Raw genomic sequence first — 19,131 nt, forward strand, 5'->3', positions numbered from 1 at the left:
AAAAAGATTGGATATTGGTCTATTATCTTTAGTAATTACCTGAGTTTTAACATTAATGATATGTACTGCAGAAAATGCTAAAGAATTTCTTTTTAAGTAGGAAGTGTGTTAAAGTGAATATCAATCATTAAAAGATTAGGATACCTAATACTTAAATGCCGCATAACCATCATCTTCAACATGCCCACCATTCATCCATATGGCCATATAGAAGTAGTACAAATTAATTTAACATATAAAGCAAAAAGACTAGAACCGGAACTCACAAAAGCTGTCATGTCAGCAGTGCTTTGTTTCTGGTCATCTGTATCATCCTGCTAAAAATATATATAGATAAGCTACTTCACCAAAATGTCATCAATAGTATAACTATTGGTACATACTATGGTGCTGGATTAGACGAAATATATATAGATAAGCTACTTCACCAAAATGTCATCAATAGTACACCCCAACGTCAACATGACATTAGATGGGCTATCCCATGGGTTTATCGATTCTAGGCCGGCCTATGGCTTGGCTTGGGCTGGGGTGGAGCAAAAATAGGGGAGGTCGATCCATATTTTGGGCTGGGTGCCAGCCTATGAGGTTGGGATGGAGCTGCTCTTAGGGAGGAAAGAGGTTTAAGGCAGTTGTCATGAAGGAATGAGGGAATACCCAGCATTTCCTTCTGGTGATGAGACGTTCATGGGAAACAAGGGCATACATCATCACGATGCTAGTTGCTGCAATGCGGGAATGGGAAAAGTCCCATTAGCAAGGCCACATTTAAAAATGTCTTGAACTTGAGTTTGATTATTCAGCCTATTCAAGGTTTCTCATAGCCCAAATAATCAAGAGGGCTAATGTTGAGGCCCAAAAAATGTCATATGCAAACCCAATCAAGTATTGATGCCCAATTGTTATACAAGCTTCAAGTCAAGCCTAAATACATGCAAATGTGCGAAATAGAGAAATGAATATATTCACACAATCATGCCACACTACGGTAATTAAATCGTACATCTATATAAAGCATGCCATGCCCATGCATATTCGTCACACCAAGCCTTATCATGGTAACTAGTATTCATGCTAAAATAAGCCCAAGTCACATGCCCAGGGCTTATCAAGTGAATTGTGGCGTGGATAATTACTGAAGTTTATCGGGTCTGTATAAAGTCAAGATTATGGAAAACTTTTAATTGCTTAGGAGCCCAAAGATCCAAGCCCATAACCTTTGAAGTCCACATGGGCAAGCTTGAAATAGAATAGACTTAGTTTACCTCATTCCCTAGCAAGCCAACCAATTTAGTTAGAAAGGAACCAAACTCTAAGCCCTAAGATCACGTAAAAGGCCAACAGAGCAAGCATTTAATGAGGAAGGAGGCTGAGTTTCCCTTCCTAACTCGCGCATAAGATCAACGCCTCAAAGACAGGAGACACATTACTAGAAGTAACACTTGTGGAAGGCTGACCCAGAAAGCAACGTCTCGAGAAGAAGGCGCGTGCAGGGTTCATGAGGGTAACGACACCTAGCTACTTTACACCAAAACAGAAATGGCAAAAGAACAAGAGGAAAATGGGAAGAAAGACAACCACAATTAGAGATTCCTTAGGAACCCTAGAAATGAGTGATTCACCTACAAAAGAGAGATCGAAGGGTTATAGGAGGGGATCCAAGAACACAATACAGGCCAGAGAGAGAAACAATGTTAGACGGTGATGCACCAAGCTAGGGAAATCGCTCCCTAAGTGCAAACATCCTTGAAACCTCAAGAATCATCACCCCTACAAGCTTAGTGTTTTCTATAACTTTTCATCTAAATATCCTAGCCATTAGGAGCCTTGTTACCACCCCAGGAAACTCATATTATCCAACCTAGAACCATGCATCCATGCAAACTCTCTTTCTCTCCTTCATGCTAAACTGATAAACTTCTAACTTTCACACCACGCTTCTCTTCATCAAGTCATGGGGAGCATATTCTGAGCAGAATATTTATAGCTTTGGAGTGGTTGCATAGTCATGGGGAGGCATCCCCAAGATATGTTCTCGTCATTCTTGTCAGTGTCTTCTTTGTCTTCGTCGTCATCGTCATCTACATTACCAGCCCATCAAATGCCGATCATGGATGTTATGGACCAACGTATATCGCCTCCAACGCATCAAGAAGCAGGGGAGGTTCTCTCTCTTGTGAGGATTGTGTTTTCCTGCTTGCATCCCAGTTCGCAATCTCGTCCAACAATGAAACAAGTTTCTCAACTCCTCTCAACTCAGAAGTTAAGCCATTGCATATGATACCTGCGGTGATTGCTTGTTCACGATCCTTTGACTGGCTGAGAATTAGAGAAAGTGGGTATTTCCTATAAATAATTTTCCCTCTGTCGAGTCTTCCTTTTAGAAGAAAGTTTGTAGACGGTTCCCTTATTGTGATTTATTTCATGCAATTGTTTGCTATGAAATATACATTCATGCCCTTGTCCATTGTACGTCGTAATTTGAAAGGATGAATTTGCTTAGGGACATCCAGTGTTCCTTGTCCGATTCAATTCACCTGTAATAATATCTCTAGTAATTATAATTCGTGTTGGGGCACAGAAATGCTTCTCAAAGAAAGGCGATCCGAAAAAGTTATGTTGATGCGTGCCTATGGAGAATATTATCCGAAAGGAGTGTTATCTACACACCACACTTACACATCCTTGCTAATTTCTATCCGTTAATTTTCTTTAATTCATTCGATCCGACAGTCAAATATTAGAAGAGTGTGTGAAAAGTAAAATGAGGTGTGTGAATATCACATTCTTATCCGAAAATATTACCAGTGACTTTGAGGTCAGTTTAGGAATGCCCTTTCTTTTTGCATTGGTTCAAATACTTTGACTGAATGCTTTTCATAAACTGGTAAAAGGGTTCAACCAAGGCATGCTTATCACTTTTGCTGTAACTACCATTTGTATGTATATATGTAAGTTAGTCTTTTAAGAGACTAACAAATGGAAGATGTGCCAAATGTGGTACACAATTGTGTTCTCCTTAATATTACAGGTTCAATTGATAACCATTTCGTTTTCCATTTTTAATTTTCATTTTTGTGTTTGAGAAGGAAATACATGACAGTAATGTGGGATATATATAAGAGTGGAGTAACAATTGTGGGAGATGTAGAAGAAAATGTACGAGGAAAGACGTACAAGATGAAAACTAAGATCTAAGAATATTTTAAATTGTTTTTCACTTTCATCTCACCTTTCCCTTGGTTATTGTCCTCATGTCCCAAGCCAAAAAAAAGTAAGGCAAAATTCGAAATGGTTATCTTGTTCCTTTTTTTTTTTTTTTTCCATCAAAATCCGAAATAGTTAAGAAACTCAGATTACATGATACAATGTGTTAGAGTTCATTTGGCCAAAATTTTAGCAAGATTTTTCATAGACGGAAGAAAACAAAAATAAGCTTAGAATCTAGCTAGCTCCATTTCCAAATAATGGCTTCATCCCTGATCTTTGGGCTCGTTTGATACTCATAAGGTCATCTCCAACCGAAGGATCCTAAGGGTCAGAGGACAGAAAATAGCCCTAAAAACGTCTTCAACCGAGGGTCAGGCCAAAGGTCTCGTGGGCCCCACTGGACAAAAAAGGGCCAAAGGACCAACCGGGCGACCCAAATGAGCCAGCAAGCCGGCCTCGGGCCGGGCTGGAATTCAAATGCAACAGTAAGCTAGCCGTTATTTTTGAATTTTTTATTTCTTTTATTTTTACAAAATTTGTTTAAAATTTTTTATAAACTCTTTTTTTTTTCCTATACCTTCCTAAACCATTAAACATTACATAACATTAAGTAACATGAAGCAGCATTAAACAATATTAAACAACATTAAATAACATTAAGTAACATGTACACCGAGTTGGGGTTGAAGTAATTGTTCATCAGATTGGCATGCGTCATCGCTCTGTTTCGTGGTTTGTAAGAGCGACCAGCAACAGAGCCACCCCATTGAGGTTGTTCCGCAGTTGGCTGACACACCATGGCCGCAGCCATGGCTGCTGCTCTATTTTATATGTTGCATCATGCTTCATCTTCTTCATCAGACTACTCATCTTCTTGTCTCATTTGCACCCATTTTTCTTCCAATTTGGAATTAGATGAGGACCCCCAGTTGGAATCCGAAGAGGATTCAAAGTTGGAATTCATTGCAAACTTGAATTGAAAGAAATTGAATTGAAATAGATTGAATTCAAATGTATGTGAATTATAACCCAATATCCACCCTATTTATAGCCCAAAAAAATTCAAATCCAACGGCTACCAACGGCTAACTAACATCATGCTGACGTCACTTAGCCATTGAATTTGAATTTAAGTTGTAGTTTTTAAATAATAAATTATGTTTGACCCTTTGGCCCTCGGTTAGAGACAGTTTTTTGAAATAGGGCTAAAACGAGGCCTATGGCCATTTGGCCCTCGGTTGGAGATGGTATGAAATATGGCTTTGTACTGTTCATTAAAATATTAATTTCTTGGAGGGCCAGATGGCTAAAACGAGCCCTATGGCCAGCCTTCGGTTGGAGATGACCTAATTGGATTAGAATAAAGAACTTTCAAATTTCAAGGCATATTAAAGGTGGAAGTGAATGGCTTTTCATTTGGAGGGGATTAAAGAATTAGAATGAGTAAGTTTTCTTCATAAGTAATTCATCTTATGCCCTCTAGGTGGCCGTAATTTTATAACTTTTCCCTTCAACATACCTTTAATGTTGTAGGTTATCCATTCTAATTCAATCATGTGTACCAAACAAATCTCTTCATAATACCATAACAATCGATTAAAACCCCGTTCCATCTTATTCATAAAAACTCACTTCCATCATAAGTTCATTTCATCAACTTCATTTCATAATACAATAACAATCGATTAAGAACTCGTTCCATCTTACTCGTAAAAACTCACTTCAATCATAAGTTCATTTCATCAAATTTCATTTAAGTTCAACAAGCACAGAAAATACACAAAGACTGACTTGATCAGGCGTACCTATGAAAAATTCCGAAGTCTTCCCCGAACCATCATAAAAGTCCATTTCGGAATTGAATAATCTTTCAATCTTGCATGTCCAATTCTTCAATCAATTAACCCAACAAACACGCTCATTTTTAAGGCCACTTAAACCATGTGCAGTGAGAAACAAATGAAAAGGACATTAAATGAAGTCATGGGAAAAACCAGCACAACACAAAAAGAAAGACTCCAAAACACAGGAGGGCATATTAGTGTTAAAAGGCTTAGTTTTGGTACCAAACAACTTAATCTCAATTTTCGCCTTCACTTTGGTCATATTCCATCCATTCCGTCAAATATGCTAACATGGAAGGATAATGTAGTAATTTCATCCTAGGTGGCACTTAGAGTGCCATTCTCTGTGGTGACGTGGCAACAAAAATAAACCGTGTAGGATGAAATTACTAAATTACCCTTCCATGTCACCGTATTTCGACAGAATAGACAAATCCGACCAAAGTGAAACGAAAATTGAGTTACATCGTGTAAAGCGGTGATATTTTTGATTCAAAGAAGAAAGTGCGATTAAGTTCGAGTTCCATGGAGCATACCAAAAAAATAAGCCTTGTTAGAATTTGTGAGCATACCACGAATTTTTAAAAATGAAGATACAATAGGCATATAGGCATGGATAAGGGATTCAAATTACGCAAGCACTGCAGCCTTTTTTGGCTTGCTGAAGCATCACGCACTGTCGCACGGTTAGCCCCAAGTCGAATAATCTGCGCAAGTTTGAAAACGCCAACATCATGCACAACGTGTTCAAAGAACATTAAGCAGGAGCACATTTCATGGAGCATATCACCTCTTGGAAAAGATTTGGTATGAGAAAGGTGAACCCCAGCACGAAGTAATACGGTGAAATTTGATGGCTCTCTTCCCAGCTTTAGCAGCTTCACTACATGGTTCATGGCTACTCCATCCCTTCACCCGCTTCACGCGAACCCAAACAAGATCCCGTGTTGTAAGTCTCAAGGAAATCCCAAAACAGCTCATCAGAAAGATAAAATTAATCACCAAAGCGCCCATTTCACAATCCCAAGATGTTATCTACTAAATAAGTATCTCGGGATAATTCTTTCCTCATCCATCCTACGGATGATACAACCTTGGCCAATGGGAAGCCTCCATGTGTTGGGCAAAACCCTAACCCTATGGGCGGCCACCTCTATGAAATCTCATCCCAAATTTCAATATTTAGTTTTTCGTATTTGGTATTTTTGCGAATTTGCTTTATGTTCGTTAATTTTTGAATTTTAGTTAATTAAAAATGTTTGCAAAGCTCGCACATAAATCAAATACTTAAAACTACTAATCGACCAACAATTTTTCAGTGTACTTGGAATATGGCCACGTGACCGTCTATATTTCACCCAAATTATAAGACATACATGCATGAATTGTGTTTCAGATAATTAACGGTTGCCTCATCAGTCATATAGATATAGGCATTGATGCAGATTATAAAGGGGGTTTATTCAGCAATGTTTTAAATATTTTGGTATTTGGCTATTCCATCAATAATTAATTGAAATTCATGTATATTAGAATGATTACAAAGTCGTTTCCCCTCAATCCATTTCAGAATTGAATTATTACTTATGCAACACGCATTGCATACTACGAAACAAGTCCATTTCAGAATTGAATGATTTGCAATCAATCATGTGCAATTCTTCAATCAATTAACCGTACACACACGCTCATTTTTAAGGCCACTCAAATACATTAGTCGTATTATGTCCATTCCACCAAATATGTGATGGAGAAGAATAATTTAGTAATTTCATCATAGTTGGCACTTACAGTGCCATTTTCTATGGACATATGAAAGAAATACTTTGACTTTAAAGATAATCTTTGATCATAGTCATGAAATACAGGAGAATACTTAAAAAAAATAAAAAATAAAAAAGTGTCAATTGAACATCATTCAGGTAGCAGACCTGCAGGCATCTTTGAAGAAAAAATTTGAAGACAGATTGCCAAATTGCATGTAACGTATGTATATAAGAGACAAAGACTTCGACTTGGAGCAAGTTAATTTATGGAGGACTCCAAAGTCATGAAACAAAATATTAATTGCAAAGACTTTTCCATGGTCTGAACCATGGAGATGTCAATTTCTTGTGGAAAACACAACGTTCTGCAAGTCCTGTATTTTTGTTCTTCTCTCCCACCCCTTTTTCTTTGTGCAGGTCGAATTAATTTGAATAGCTAGTGAAAGGATTATAATAAGCCCTAGAAGTAGACTATAATATGTACACAAAATTGAACAGAGAGGCCATGAGATCTTTATCTTTTCATGCAATCCTGCTGGAAGTGTCATTGCGATAAACCTTACCAATTCCAGTACACAAGGTACGCTGCATGGAATTTCATTCTTGTCCTTCCCCAATCTTGAATACCTCAACCTTACCCTTCTCTATCTCTACAAAAATCTCTTATTGAGCTCGGTTTGGATCAGAATCACTCAATGGTTGACAGCACGCTTCAATTGCTATTTGTAATCACATTCACCTTTTTAGCAGCACTTTACGTTCTTGCTGCTATCTGTACAATAATTGTCTTCGTGGTGAAAAGAAAGAAGAAGCATCAGGATAAAGGAGAAAAAAGCATGCATAAAGAAGTATCGTTTTCAGTTTTGAATTTTGATGGAAAATCAATGTACGAGGAAATCACAAGGGTGACAGAAGACTTTGATTCCATATATTGCATCGGAAGCGGAGGACAAGGAAGCGTCTACAAAGCAAAGTTGTCACCTACCGTCACAGTGGCTGTGAAGAAACTCCATCAATTGTGGGATGGCGAGAAGAACTTGGAGGAGGGATTCTTGAATGAAATAAGAGCACTGACAGAGATAAGACACCGGAACATTGTGAAGCTTTATGGTTTTTGTTTGCACCACCGGCACTCGTTCTTGGTGTGCGAGTTTCTTGAAAGAGGTAGCTTGGCTAAAATTTTGAGCAAAGATGAAGAAGCTAAAGAAGTGGGATGGAGAAAAAGGGTGAATATTGTTAACGGTGTAGCTCATGCCTTGGCATATATGCACCACGGCGTTGTGCAACCAATTGTTCACCGGGATATATCAAGCAAGAACATTTTGTTGGATTTTGAATATGAGACCGTTGTTTCAGACTTTGGCACTACTAAGTTTTTGAATCGAGACTCAACTAATTGGACTGTCGTTGCAGGCACATATGGATATATTGCACCAGGTAAAATTGTTCTTTGTTCTATATATTATTTTGTTTTTTCTTTTAGACCAATGATTTTGACATCTTGCATAAATTTCTTAATTTATTCTGGGATAACTTTGTTCTGAATACTATTCATTTTCGTCCATAGGCAGGAGTTACATTTTGATTTGGAATAGAACTTTGTGATTATGTACAAGATAATCTTGTTGTTACTGGTGATCTAGAATCTGCTTGCTTTATATTAAGATTAAATTAGTGATCAAAATAAATTTCTCCTCCATTTTTCTTCATGATGACAAAATGTTCTAGACATTGAAGTCTTATATAGTTTATTACATACCCATACCAATTATCCCACTGCTATGAGCTTATTTTGAACAGAGCTTGCATATACAATGGAAGTAACTGAGAAATGCGATGTTTATAGCTTTGGAGTGGTCTCATTTGAAATAATTATGGGAAGGCATCCTGGAGATTTTTGCTCATCATTCTCAACAATGCCTTATTCGTTCTCGTCATCATCATCTGCATTACCAGCCCATCAAATGCCAATTGTGGATGTTATGGACCAACGCATTTCGCCTCCAACGCATCAAGAAGCAAGGGAAGTTCTCTCTCTTGTGAAGATTGCGTTTTCATGCTTGCATCCCAGTCCGCAATCTCGTCCAACAATGAAACAAGTTTCTCAACTCCTCTCAACTCAGAAGCTGCATTTGTCAAAGCCATTACGTATGATAACCTGCGGCGAATTGCTTACTCTAGATCCTTTAACTGCATGAGAATCAGAGAAAGTGGGTATTTCCTATAAATAAGTTTTCCCTACATCGAGTCTTCCTTTTAGAAGAAAGGTTCTTTGTAGATGTTTCTGCTATTGTAATTTATTTCATGCACTTATTTGCTATGGCTCTATGTACTTTTACGTACTTGTTTGCATGATTTAAAATTTTAGATACTCTATGCATGTTCTGACAAAGAGTACCCAAATTGCATTGCCAATCTAATTGAACCTGTTGTCATCAGATGATGAATAAATCTCAGTATCGGATGATTCGAGTTAGACTGATTGAGTTGTGCGCTGGAATTTCGAAGACACGGCGATATGTAAAGTTGAAGCAAGTAAAAATCTGGAGAAGTATGATGAAGGAAACAAAAAGAAATACCAATCATTACATTAATAAACCCTGTTTCAGTTTTGCAAATGTAGAAGAAGACGGATGTGAGTTTTATCATTTTCTCTGAGATATCACATCAGGGAATTAAGGGGCCTCAATTTCCCTCAAAATCATGTTTCTCTTAACAAAAGAAAAATAGTAAGCAAGGCGTTTCCCACAAGTATGGCAGCCTATGGTTTCACATTCAGATTCCTTCAAATGCAAAATCAAGGCCGGAGGTAAAGATTCGTGTTTGCACGATTTCTCTAATGCACAGCAGAAAAGGTGAAAATAGCCAAATCGCATAACAGTGAACAATCACAAACACGCTCCTAAGTCAATACCAAAATTAATTGGTAGACTAGTAGTACATATACATGCTTTTCCATGTTCATGTGCAAAACATTAAGCAAGAGCACATTTCATGGAGCAGATCACCTCCTAGAAAAGATTCGGCATGGGAAAGGTGAACCCCAGCATGAAGTAACTCGGGTGAAATTTGATGGCTCTCTTCCCAGCTTTAGCAGCTTCATTACATGGTTCATGGCTGCTCTATCCCTTCACCCACTTCACGCGAACCCAAACAAGATCCCGTGTTGCAAGTCTCAAGGAAATCCCAAAACAGCTCATCAGAAAGATAGAATTAATCACCAAAGCGCTCATTTCACAATCCCAAGATGTTATCTCCTAAATAAGTATCTCGGGATAATTCTTTCCTCATCCATCCTATGGATGATACAACCTTGGCCAATGGGAAGCCTCCATGTGTTGGGCAAAACCCTAACCCCATGGTTGGCCACCTTTGTGAAATCTCATCCCGGATTTCAATATTTAGTTTTTCGTATTTGGTATTTATGCGAATTTGTTTTATGTTCGTTAATTTTAGAATTTTAGTTAATTAACAATGTTTGCAAAGCTCGCACATAAATCAATGATCGACCAACAATTTTCCAATGTACTTAGAATATGGCCACGTGACGGTCTATATTTCACCCAAATTATAAGACGTACATGTATGAACTGTGTTTCAGATAATTAACGGTTGCCTCATCGGTCATATAGATATAGGCATTGGTGCAGAGTATAAAGGGGATACAGCACTTTTTAGGGTAGGGGGAGAGAATTACTACTTCTGTGGTTATTGAAATTGGGTATGATTATACCATTTCTTACAGGTCTGGATCTCTCATTACTTGTACCCCCACTTAATAAGTGCTCCACTAGTTACAATTCAATGAGTACCCACCAAGCTACCAAATTTACTGCAACACCGTAAATATCACACCATCAAGGAATTCCAAATTTATTTGAGTCTGATGAACTTTAGTTAGAGCTGTAAGTACTCAAATTCCATCACAACAACTATAAACATGCTAACGAAAACAAGTAGGGATTTGGCGAGCGAAAAGCAAGTACTCAAATTCCATCACAACAACCATCACATCAGAACTACTTGCCATACGAATTGAATTTCCAAACTAAAATTGCAGAAACAATGCAAATGTTTTCACACACACACCAATTTTCTCAGCAACCAAACAGAACGCTAAATACAAAACGAAAATGACTCGAAAAATCGACAGAATTCAAAACAGTACGAGATTAGTAAAATAGAAATATACGGCATAAAATAGCAGATCGGAGTCCATTAGCAACGCATTTACCGATGAAAGTGAGTGAAATTTTCGAAACCCTAATGAAATAAGTGTACATGAGATCAAATAAGTGAAAATTACAGAATGCGTTGACGAGTAAAAGGGAAATTACCATGTTCGAAGTCTCTGTGGGGAATGTTTTGGAGACCCTCGGTTGTGCAGTGTAGTGAGTACAGAGAGCGGAGAAAGGCGTACACGTAGTACTTGGTTGGAAGGAGGGGAATTGGTATAAAAGCTGCCAATTACCAATTTGTCCCTATTGCTTCTTGGTATTTTTTTTTTTTTTTCCTTATAACAAACGAGATTATCAACAATAGAAGGATGAAGTGAGCTTAGCCTCATAATAGATTAGCAATAACGTGGTTCAAATTTACCTTTCAGCAATAACCAAACTTAGGAAATCTTACTTACAAGTGAAAATGAAGACCGTTAGATTGTAATAATAAGTGGCTATTACTTATTGGAATAAAATTACCTTCTTTTTTTACTTAACAGACGAATTTTACTCTCTTGTCCTTTTATTAAGTTATTTTTTTCTTATACAAATGGATGTACTTTGAGGTGCTTCACGAACAAGGGAAGCACATGTCAAGTACTTTTTTTTTTTCTAAAAAACATTTCTACGAACTAGAGGCGCTTTTTTAATTCTTTTACCAAATGTTGTCAAAAGCCCTTATGACTGCTAAATAACATTTTCTTCTTTTATAGAGTTTGTCACCTGAAGAGTAATTTATATGGCACGATGTGCTACTGCCGCGTATCTTGTGCAAATTATACAAGGACACATAAAGGAAAACCAACACATGTCTTTCTATTTTTAGTACGTAACACCAATGTAAAGGTATATCCGTGCCATATAAATCATTATTGTCAAAACAATACTTAGGGAGCAGAAATTGAACACAAACTCTACGTCACCAGAATAAATTTTATTGAGCACTTGAACTATATAAGTCTCTTCCATTTTTTTTTTTAATGGTTAATTTGCCAAAAAGAAAAGAAAGCAATTTCGCATACCAAGCCACGTTCTAAGAAAAAAAACCCAAAATTTGCTCCGTTAACGTTCATTACTTTTGGTCCCGATATTATCATCATTTAAACCTTGTGTCTTTTTGGTAACATCCCATCCCCTTCTCCCCCACAATTTTCTTGCCATCCATGGCTTCCAATCCCCTCCTCCACCACCGATTCAACAATGTCGAATCCATCCCCCCACCATCACCACCAAACAAGACACCAAAAACTCCAAAGCCAAAAGAGCTCCCCGGTCTCTATCCATCGGGATTGCAATCCCCCTCTCCTTAACCACAATCACAATTCTCCTGTTTTGCTCAGGCTCCAAGTACAAGGCCTTGGCCAAACCCTTTTGGCTTTCACAACTTAGCCCATATCTAACCAAAAGAGCTAAATGTAACCCCGTTTAGAATTATACTCTCCCCAAAAAATTATCTTTAAATGCGCAATGTCAGACTATACTCATATATCATCTTCAACCGAAGTGACTAAACATAACCCCTCAATAATTTATTAGTTTTAAGTTTATACTTTAAATTTATTGGTTAATTTAGTTAAACTACCATTAAATGTTTTCAAATATAATCGTTGAATTTGAATCAAGTATTGCAACTGAAGAGCTGAGCTCCAAAAAAAAGGCTAAGCAAAGGGTTACATTTGGTCAGCTTAACGCCTTTTGAGCCAAATAATAGTTTAGTGGGCTTCATACAATTATAGTCTAATCATTGGTTAGAGATAAGTTTTTGGGCAAATCAGACCATTTTTTAGTTTTTGGACCTTTAGGCCACCTCAACTGAAGGGGCTACGTTTAGCCTCCCCGTCTAGATTATAGCTCTGCAAGAAATTATTTTTCAATGAATAATGCTAGACCATATCTATATTATATACACAATCTCCAACCGAATGGACTATTTTTTAGGCCCCTCAATAATTTATTATTTAAGTTTGTTCTTTAATTTTATCGGTTAATTGAATTAAACTATCATATTGAAATAAGTTTTTTGGACATATTTTGAGGGTCACTTGTCGCTAAATGTTATTTTAAGTTCCATGTTATTAAATATTTTAATTTTACTTGTATGTTAACAAACTTAGACATTAAAATGAGGTAATATAGTATGGAAATGTGAAAATGATGTGAGAAAATGTGTAGAAATGACTTAGGTATTTATAGGAAAAAATTAGAATCTTTAATTTTTTTTTCCTTCTAAATTTTGTCTTTAAAAAATAATAAATAGGCTACATGACGTCAGCTAGTAGCATAGCTGGGGCCAACTTGCAAGGCTGGCTGGCTATGTGATGAGTTTTGTGTCAAAACAGGCTATGTTTTGGCCTATAGCCCTTTGGCTAGCTCGGTTGGAGATGGAGCCTTCACCATTGGAGATGGCCCTAGGCTCATACATTTAGTGCAACCCTAATGTTGCTTATTGCATTGGGAATAGGCAACCCAATCCACTCCTCCCCCTTCCCAAAACACTCCACTCCATTGAGGCAATTAGACTCAAGCTGACGTCATCATGATATCAGCCACAATTTAAATTATTAAAAATTATAAAAAACATTAAAAAATTATAAAAAAGCTAGTTAAAATATAAAAAATCATAATTTTTTTTTTCCATAAATACCTAACTACTTCCACTTTACACTGCATTCCAATATTTTCAAATACTTTCAAACAATCTTTTATTATTATCTAAAATTAAAAATAAAACTATCTTTTATTATTTTATAAATACGAATTGGTTGAGCTATTGGGATTGAGATGCATTTTGACAATTACTATTTATTTAAGGAAATTAAGTTGCCTATTCTTCACAGAGACCTTACTACACTAAAAGTGCCCATAGCCTCATTTTCTCTTCATTCCCCATTGCTTGTTTGGGCCGACGGTGGATTCCATGAACAGCCCAATGCATATGTCCTTTGCATTACTCAAATATCATTGAGCATTTTGTGGGATCCTCTTGTGCGCCGGACCGGGGCTACTTGGATTGGACGATTCCTTTGGTGCATTTTGGAGGTCTTTTCGCCTGCTATAGAGTGCTTTGGTTTTTTAAATACAAGTTGTTTTTAAATACAAGTTGTATACAACAATTGTATGCAATAATTTCTCCAACCTAAGAGGTGTAAAACAACACAGATACAATTTTTTACTTGTTTATATTTTTTTATTGTAGTCACACAACAAAAGTATGAACATTTTTTTTAACAAAAATTGGTGATATGGAGTATACAATACTCCATGTTTTTAATTAGCCATTAAGCCTTTATTAGACATGTAATCAGTTTTTTTACCATATATTTTTTATATGAAATTATCAATGTTGTAATACTTTTGGATGAAAATTAAAAGGAGTTTATGAGTGATGTGACCAAACTCATATGCTCAATTCCTTCTCTTGTAATATATGTTATGGGATGTGCTTTCCAAACATTATTTTAACTTCTCACATACTTTTTGTTAATGTTTGTCCTTTAATCTTTTTCAAATATCCGATCCGATAACTGAAAATTAGAAGAGTATGTGAGAAGTAAAAAGGGACGTACAGATCTCACACTTCATATGGTATAATAAAGTTAGAATGTTGTGTGGGTACCCTCATATGGAGAGCAACTTACATGAAATTAGAAATTTACAATCACGTGGCGTTCTCATTCAGTAATACATTATCATGCATGTGAAGAAAAACTTGCACATAACTCGTTTCATGCAAATCTTTCTCCCTCATATGTGCTTTCTACATCCAAATGCCAAAGATTTCCAATGAGATAAAGACATGAATTGACTAAAGAAGATTAGTGAATAGAAAAGATGATTAAAGAAGATTAATCCATATATTAATAAAGGGCAAAAAGAAACTTGGACTATTATTTATATTAATTATCTAGGTTAGAAAGTGATCGGAGTTGCGTAGTGCTTGCCAGTTATTTGCCATATGTAGATATCGCACACGCTATCAGTCAAAACTCCGTTTTGTTTTCGAGACAGCCCAGCAAAACGGAATTTCTTAGAACGTCAAAACTCCAATCACATGTGCTATGTGTCAAAACTTCGTTTGGTTTTCGAAACAGCCCAGCACATGCTATCAGTTAAAACTCCATTTTGTTTGCTGAAGAAGCCGTCACATTAGGTGTTAACTCCTCGCCTCGTGGCCAGTTAAATTGGAATTGGCTGTTAGAACGTCACACGCGGACACAGACAGATCCATGTGACTTGATTAATCTGTCTAAAGTGGCACACAAACATAACACATGCTTTTGGTTTTCTTCACTTAATTTGGAGTTTGATTTGCTTGTTGTGAGCCTGTGAAACTGTGAAGTGAAGCCTCTCATGATCTCTACGTAAACAAAAGTGGCCTCGTGAACATGATCTCTCTAGCTGAGTCTCGTTTTCGTGGTCACATAGTGAATTGGTGATCATGACAACATTTCTGCTTTCTAGCTAGCTAAACAAATGAGGCCTCGTGATTTTGGTTGACTTTCTTGTTTTCGTACGTATGATTGTTAAAATACGAATATTGTTTCCTAGTTTAGTGAATTTTATAGAATTCAAATATTCATGTTTACGAGAATTACTTACATGAAATATGTGAATCAACATCGTGTTGTACAAGTGGCTCATAACGCTATAGTGGAGGAAAAAAAATACATATCAACAAAACATTGTACATGCATCATTCAACTTATTATGAAAATTTCGCCGATTTAATTTTTTTTGGTAATATGTGTAGTATGATGAAAAAATGAAAATTATTAGGAAAAAAGGGCATCGATGAGGACATCCTGGTGCATGAGCATAATTGTAATGGGTTGAATAGTTAGTTATTAAAAAAAAAAAAAAAAAAAAGAGAATTAGTGAGAATACATGCATCATGGCATGAACATGATTGTTTCAACCACTGTAATAAAATGTCGTTTGCAGTTAATACAAAAATTACTTTTATCATACAATTATGAACTGCACCAAAAGTGGGAGTGCAAATAATTGTTTAGATTTGAAACAACTCATGAAATCTCAATAATGAGTTAATAATCACCCAAATATTTTTGGTATCAAAATCTCAATCTCAAATAGTACCCACGACTTTATGATGCATCTCATTTGGCAAATTCCTTTTTGGCAACTTTGCAGAGTATTATATAATGATTTAAAGTTCAAGTTATAATAATTTATTATTGTATTCGTCAAGATCCTAAGTTGAAAAATAACTTATAATGAACCTGCCACATTAAAAATAATTTAAATCGAACAACAACTTGCATGGTAAAAGTACATCGCACCGTCTGGCAAAATAGAAGGTCAACCTTAGAGCATATCTAAGGGAGACGTGTGGGCTTGGCTAATTAATAATGTAGCCTCAAATTCAGAAAGCAACGTCTGCCTTATAAAATTTGCCTAGTCAAAATGAAAGCATAGACACCTTAGAGTATCTTTAAATAAGATATCAAATTATCCACATAAGAAATAACGGTAACAAAAGATAGCATTAATGTTTTCCAATTGAGAAGTCAAATCTGATGTGGCATGACATGGATTGACATCTCTCCTCCTTGCTACCAAATTTGATAGCACCTTCAGATCTTTTTAATTAATTATTAAATTCTTTTTATTAATTTTTTTATTAGTTTAAAGCATTATCCTTTTGTTTCTTTTCATTCCCAATGCAAAAAAAGTACATGAATTATTATTTTATGTTTAAAATTTGACATATCGGTTGAAGAGTAAAAGTATAAAAGATGTCAAAGTGTCATGTAAGCCTCCAATTTAAATATTAGGTTTAAAATTTAACATCTTATTTGAAGATGATTTTATGAGGTTAAAATAGTCCCAATCAAAGCCTTAAAAGCGTGGGACACGCTTCAATTTATAATTCTCGCCAAAAAAACAAATTGATGGGCTATATCATCATTTTGTCGAGCTTAGTTGTAGCCTTCAACCCTTGCACAACACATTAAATTATACTTCTTGATCAATATATTTAGTAAATTACTATTATAAAAGGAAAAAAAAGTATAATCGACACTGATTCGGATCCTATAGATAATGAATTTGATACCAAATTAAACTACTTATTGTATGATTTAACCAAATTTCCATTCATTTTACTGTAAAAAAAAAAAAAAAATAGAAGAAGATTGGCGGGATTGCGGGATGACGAGTCCCCCCCACGATTGGACCGCCGAATAGTTTTTCCCTCCAACGCGATGACGTGCGAGAAGAACGTAAATAAAAAATACAACTTCTAGAAATTAATTTTAAATAATAGGCAACTTGTCGGGAGCTACATACATTTCTGATCTTCATTCCCCCAAGCCAGCACCGACGCTTGTCCTTCTCACTGCTCTAAACCTCACCCCCTAAACGCCCACCATTTCCTCCATATTTACAATCCTAACCTCCTTCGGAGTATAAAATCCTGAAGGCAACCTCAAACGCCGCACTTCTTGTATCCACCTTCCGGTTCAACTCGGGCGAGTCAGAATGCTGGACCGGTGCTTAGGGCCTCGCCGGGCCCGCCAGATCCAGAGAGCTTTGCGGCAGGGAACGGTGACGTTTCTGTGCTTGTTCTTAACCGTCGTCGTCCTGCGCGGCACAGTCGGAGCCGGGAAGTTCGGAACACCAGAGCAGGACTTCAACGACATCCGCGAACGGTTTTACACGCACAACCGGCGCGTGGAGCCCCATCGAGTGCTCAAGGAAGCCACCCCCGAAACCAACCAAAACGATGCCGACCAGGCCGGCCAGTCCAACAACTACGCCGAGTTCGACATATCCAAAATCCTCAAAGACGAGCCGGAAACGGAAGACGAGAAGCGCGACCCGAACCAGCCCTACAGTCTCGGCCCCAAAATATCGGACTGGGACGAGCAGAGATCCGATTGGCTGAAGAAAAACCCGAGTTTCCCCAATTTTGTTGGACCCAATAAGCCCCGGGTCCTGCTGGTAACCGGGTCGTCGCCCAAACCGTGCGAAAATCCGGTTGGTGACCACTACCTATTGAAATCGATCAAGAACAAAATCGACTACTGCCGCCTCCACGGGATCGAGGTCTTTTACAATTTTGCCCTTCTGGACGCGGAAATGGCCGGGTTTTGGGCCAAGCTGCCGCTGATCCGCAAGCTCCTCCTGTCCCACCCGGAGGTGGAGTTCCTCTGGTGGATGGATTCTGACGCCATGTTCACCGACATGGCGTTCGAGGTCCCCTGGGAGCGATACAAGGATCACAATTTCGTTATGCACGGATGGAACGAGATGGTGTACGATGATAAGAACTGGATCGGGTTGAACACCGGGTCGTTCCTGCTCAGAAATTGCCAATGGTCGCTCGACATGCTGGACGTCTGGGCGCCGATGGGTCCGAAGGGGAAGATCCGGGACGAGGCGGGTAAGGTCCTGACCCGGGAGCTCAAAGGGCGACCCGTTTTCGAAGCCGACGATCAGTCCGCCATGGTTTATATATTAGCGAAAGGAAGGGACACTTGGGGGGAGAAGGTGTACTTGGAAAACGGGTATTATCTCCACGGTTATTGGGGGATTCTGGTGGACAGATACGAGGAGATGATCGAGAACCACCGCCCGGGGCTGGGCGACCACCGGTGGCCGCTGGTGACGCATTTCGTCGGGTGCAAGCCGTGCGGGAAGTTCGGGGATTACCCGGTGGAGCGGTGCTTGAAGCAGATGGACCGGGCGTACAATTTTGGGGATAATCAGGTGTTGCAGATGTACGGGTTCGAGCATAAGTCGCTGGGAAGTAGGAGAGTGAAGAGGGTAAGGAATGAGAGTAGCAATCCGCTGGAGGTGAAGGACAAGCTTGGATTGCTGCACCCTGCTTTCAAAGCTGTCAGGCGAATCAGGCCATCATCATCTTCCTGATTTTCCACTTTTTGCTTTTGCTAATATATTTTTTAATTTATTTAGTTAATAATACTGTCAATTTGTAATTCACTTTTGATGTTTTTTGTTAATGATTTTTTGAAGGAATATTAAGCTTCAAATTTAGGGGATGTATTCATTTGAAAATTTGAGAGACTTTAATAGATTTAGAGAGTATACAATTGGGAATTTGAGAGA

The 19,131-nt window shown here is 37.7% G+C and overlaps 2 protein-coding genes and 1 long non-coding RNA gene across 3 annotated transcripts; 2 read left to right on the forward strand and 1 right to left on the reverse strand.

The window, feature by feature from the left end:
* Nucleotides 1–7,168: 7,168 nt before the first annotated feature.
* Nucleotides 7,169–9,196, forward strand: LOC137738444 (MDIS1-interacting receptor like kinase 2-like). The gene is made up of 2 exons (XM_068478079.1): nucleotides 7,169–8,257; nucleotides 8,621–9,196. Exons 1-2 carry the CDS (start codon nucleotides 7,516–7,518, stop codon nucleotides 9,016–9,018), a joined length of 1,140 nt encoding a protein of 379 aa, XP_068334180.1. The 5' UTR covers nucleotides 7,169–7,515; the 3' UTR covers nucleotides 9,019–9,196.
* Nucleotides 9,197–9,632: 436 nt separating this feature from the next.
* Nucleotides 9,633–11,237, reverse strand: LOC137738446 (uncharacterized). The gene is made up of 2 exons (XR_011068911.1): nucleotides 11,158–11,237; nucleotides 9,633–9,994 (listed from the first exon to the last, which is right to left on the reverse strand). It is a non-coding gene; the product is annotated as an uncharacterized lncRNA (long non-coding RNA).
* A 6,120-nt stretch (nucleotides 11,238–17,357) lies between these two features.
* LOC137737227 (xyloglucan 6-xylosyltransferase 2-like) lies at nucleotides 17,358–19,048 on the forward strand. Its single transcript, XM_068476652.1, has one exon. The coding sequence runs from the start codon at nucleotides 17,542–17,544 to the stop codon at nucleotides 18,931–18,933; it is 1,392 nt and encodes a 463-aa protein (XP_068332753.1). The 5' UTR covers nucleotides 17,358–17,541; the 3' UTR covers nucleotides 18,934–19,048.
* The last annotated feature ends 83 nt before the right edge of the window (nucleotides 19,049–19,131 follow it).

This window comes from Pyrus communis, chromosome 6 (genome assembly GCF_963583255.1).
Source record: "Pyrus communis chromosome 6, drPyrComm1.1, whole genome shotgun sequence".
Lineage (NCBI taxonomy): Eukaryota > Viridiplantae > Streptophyta > Magnoliopsida > Rosales > Rosaceae > Pyrus > Pyrus communis.

Excerpts from the sequence above, each read along its gene's own strand:
- LOC137738444 (XM_068478079.1), top strand. The coding sequence starts at position 7,516 with ATGGTTGACAGCACGCTTCAATTGCTATTTGTAATCACATTCACCTTT. Across the intron at positions 8,258-8,620 it reads ATATGGATATATTGCACCAG|AGCTTGCATATACAATGGAA; the intron begins GTAAAATTGTTC and ends TATTTTGAACAG.
- LOC137737227 (XM_068476652.1), top strand. The coding sequence starts at position 17,542 with ATGCTGGACCGGTGCTTAGGGCCTCGCCGGGCCCGCCAGATCCAGAGA.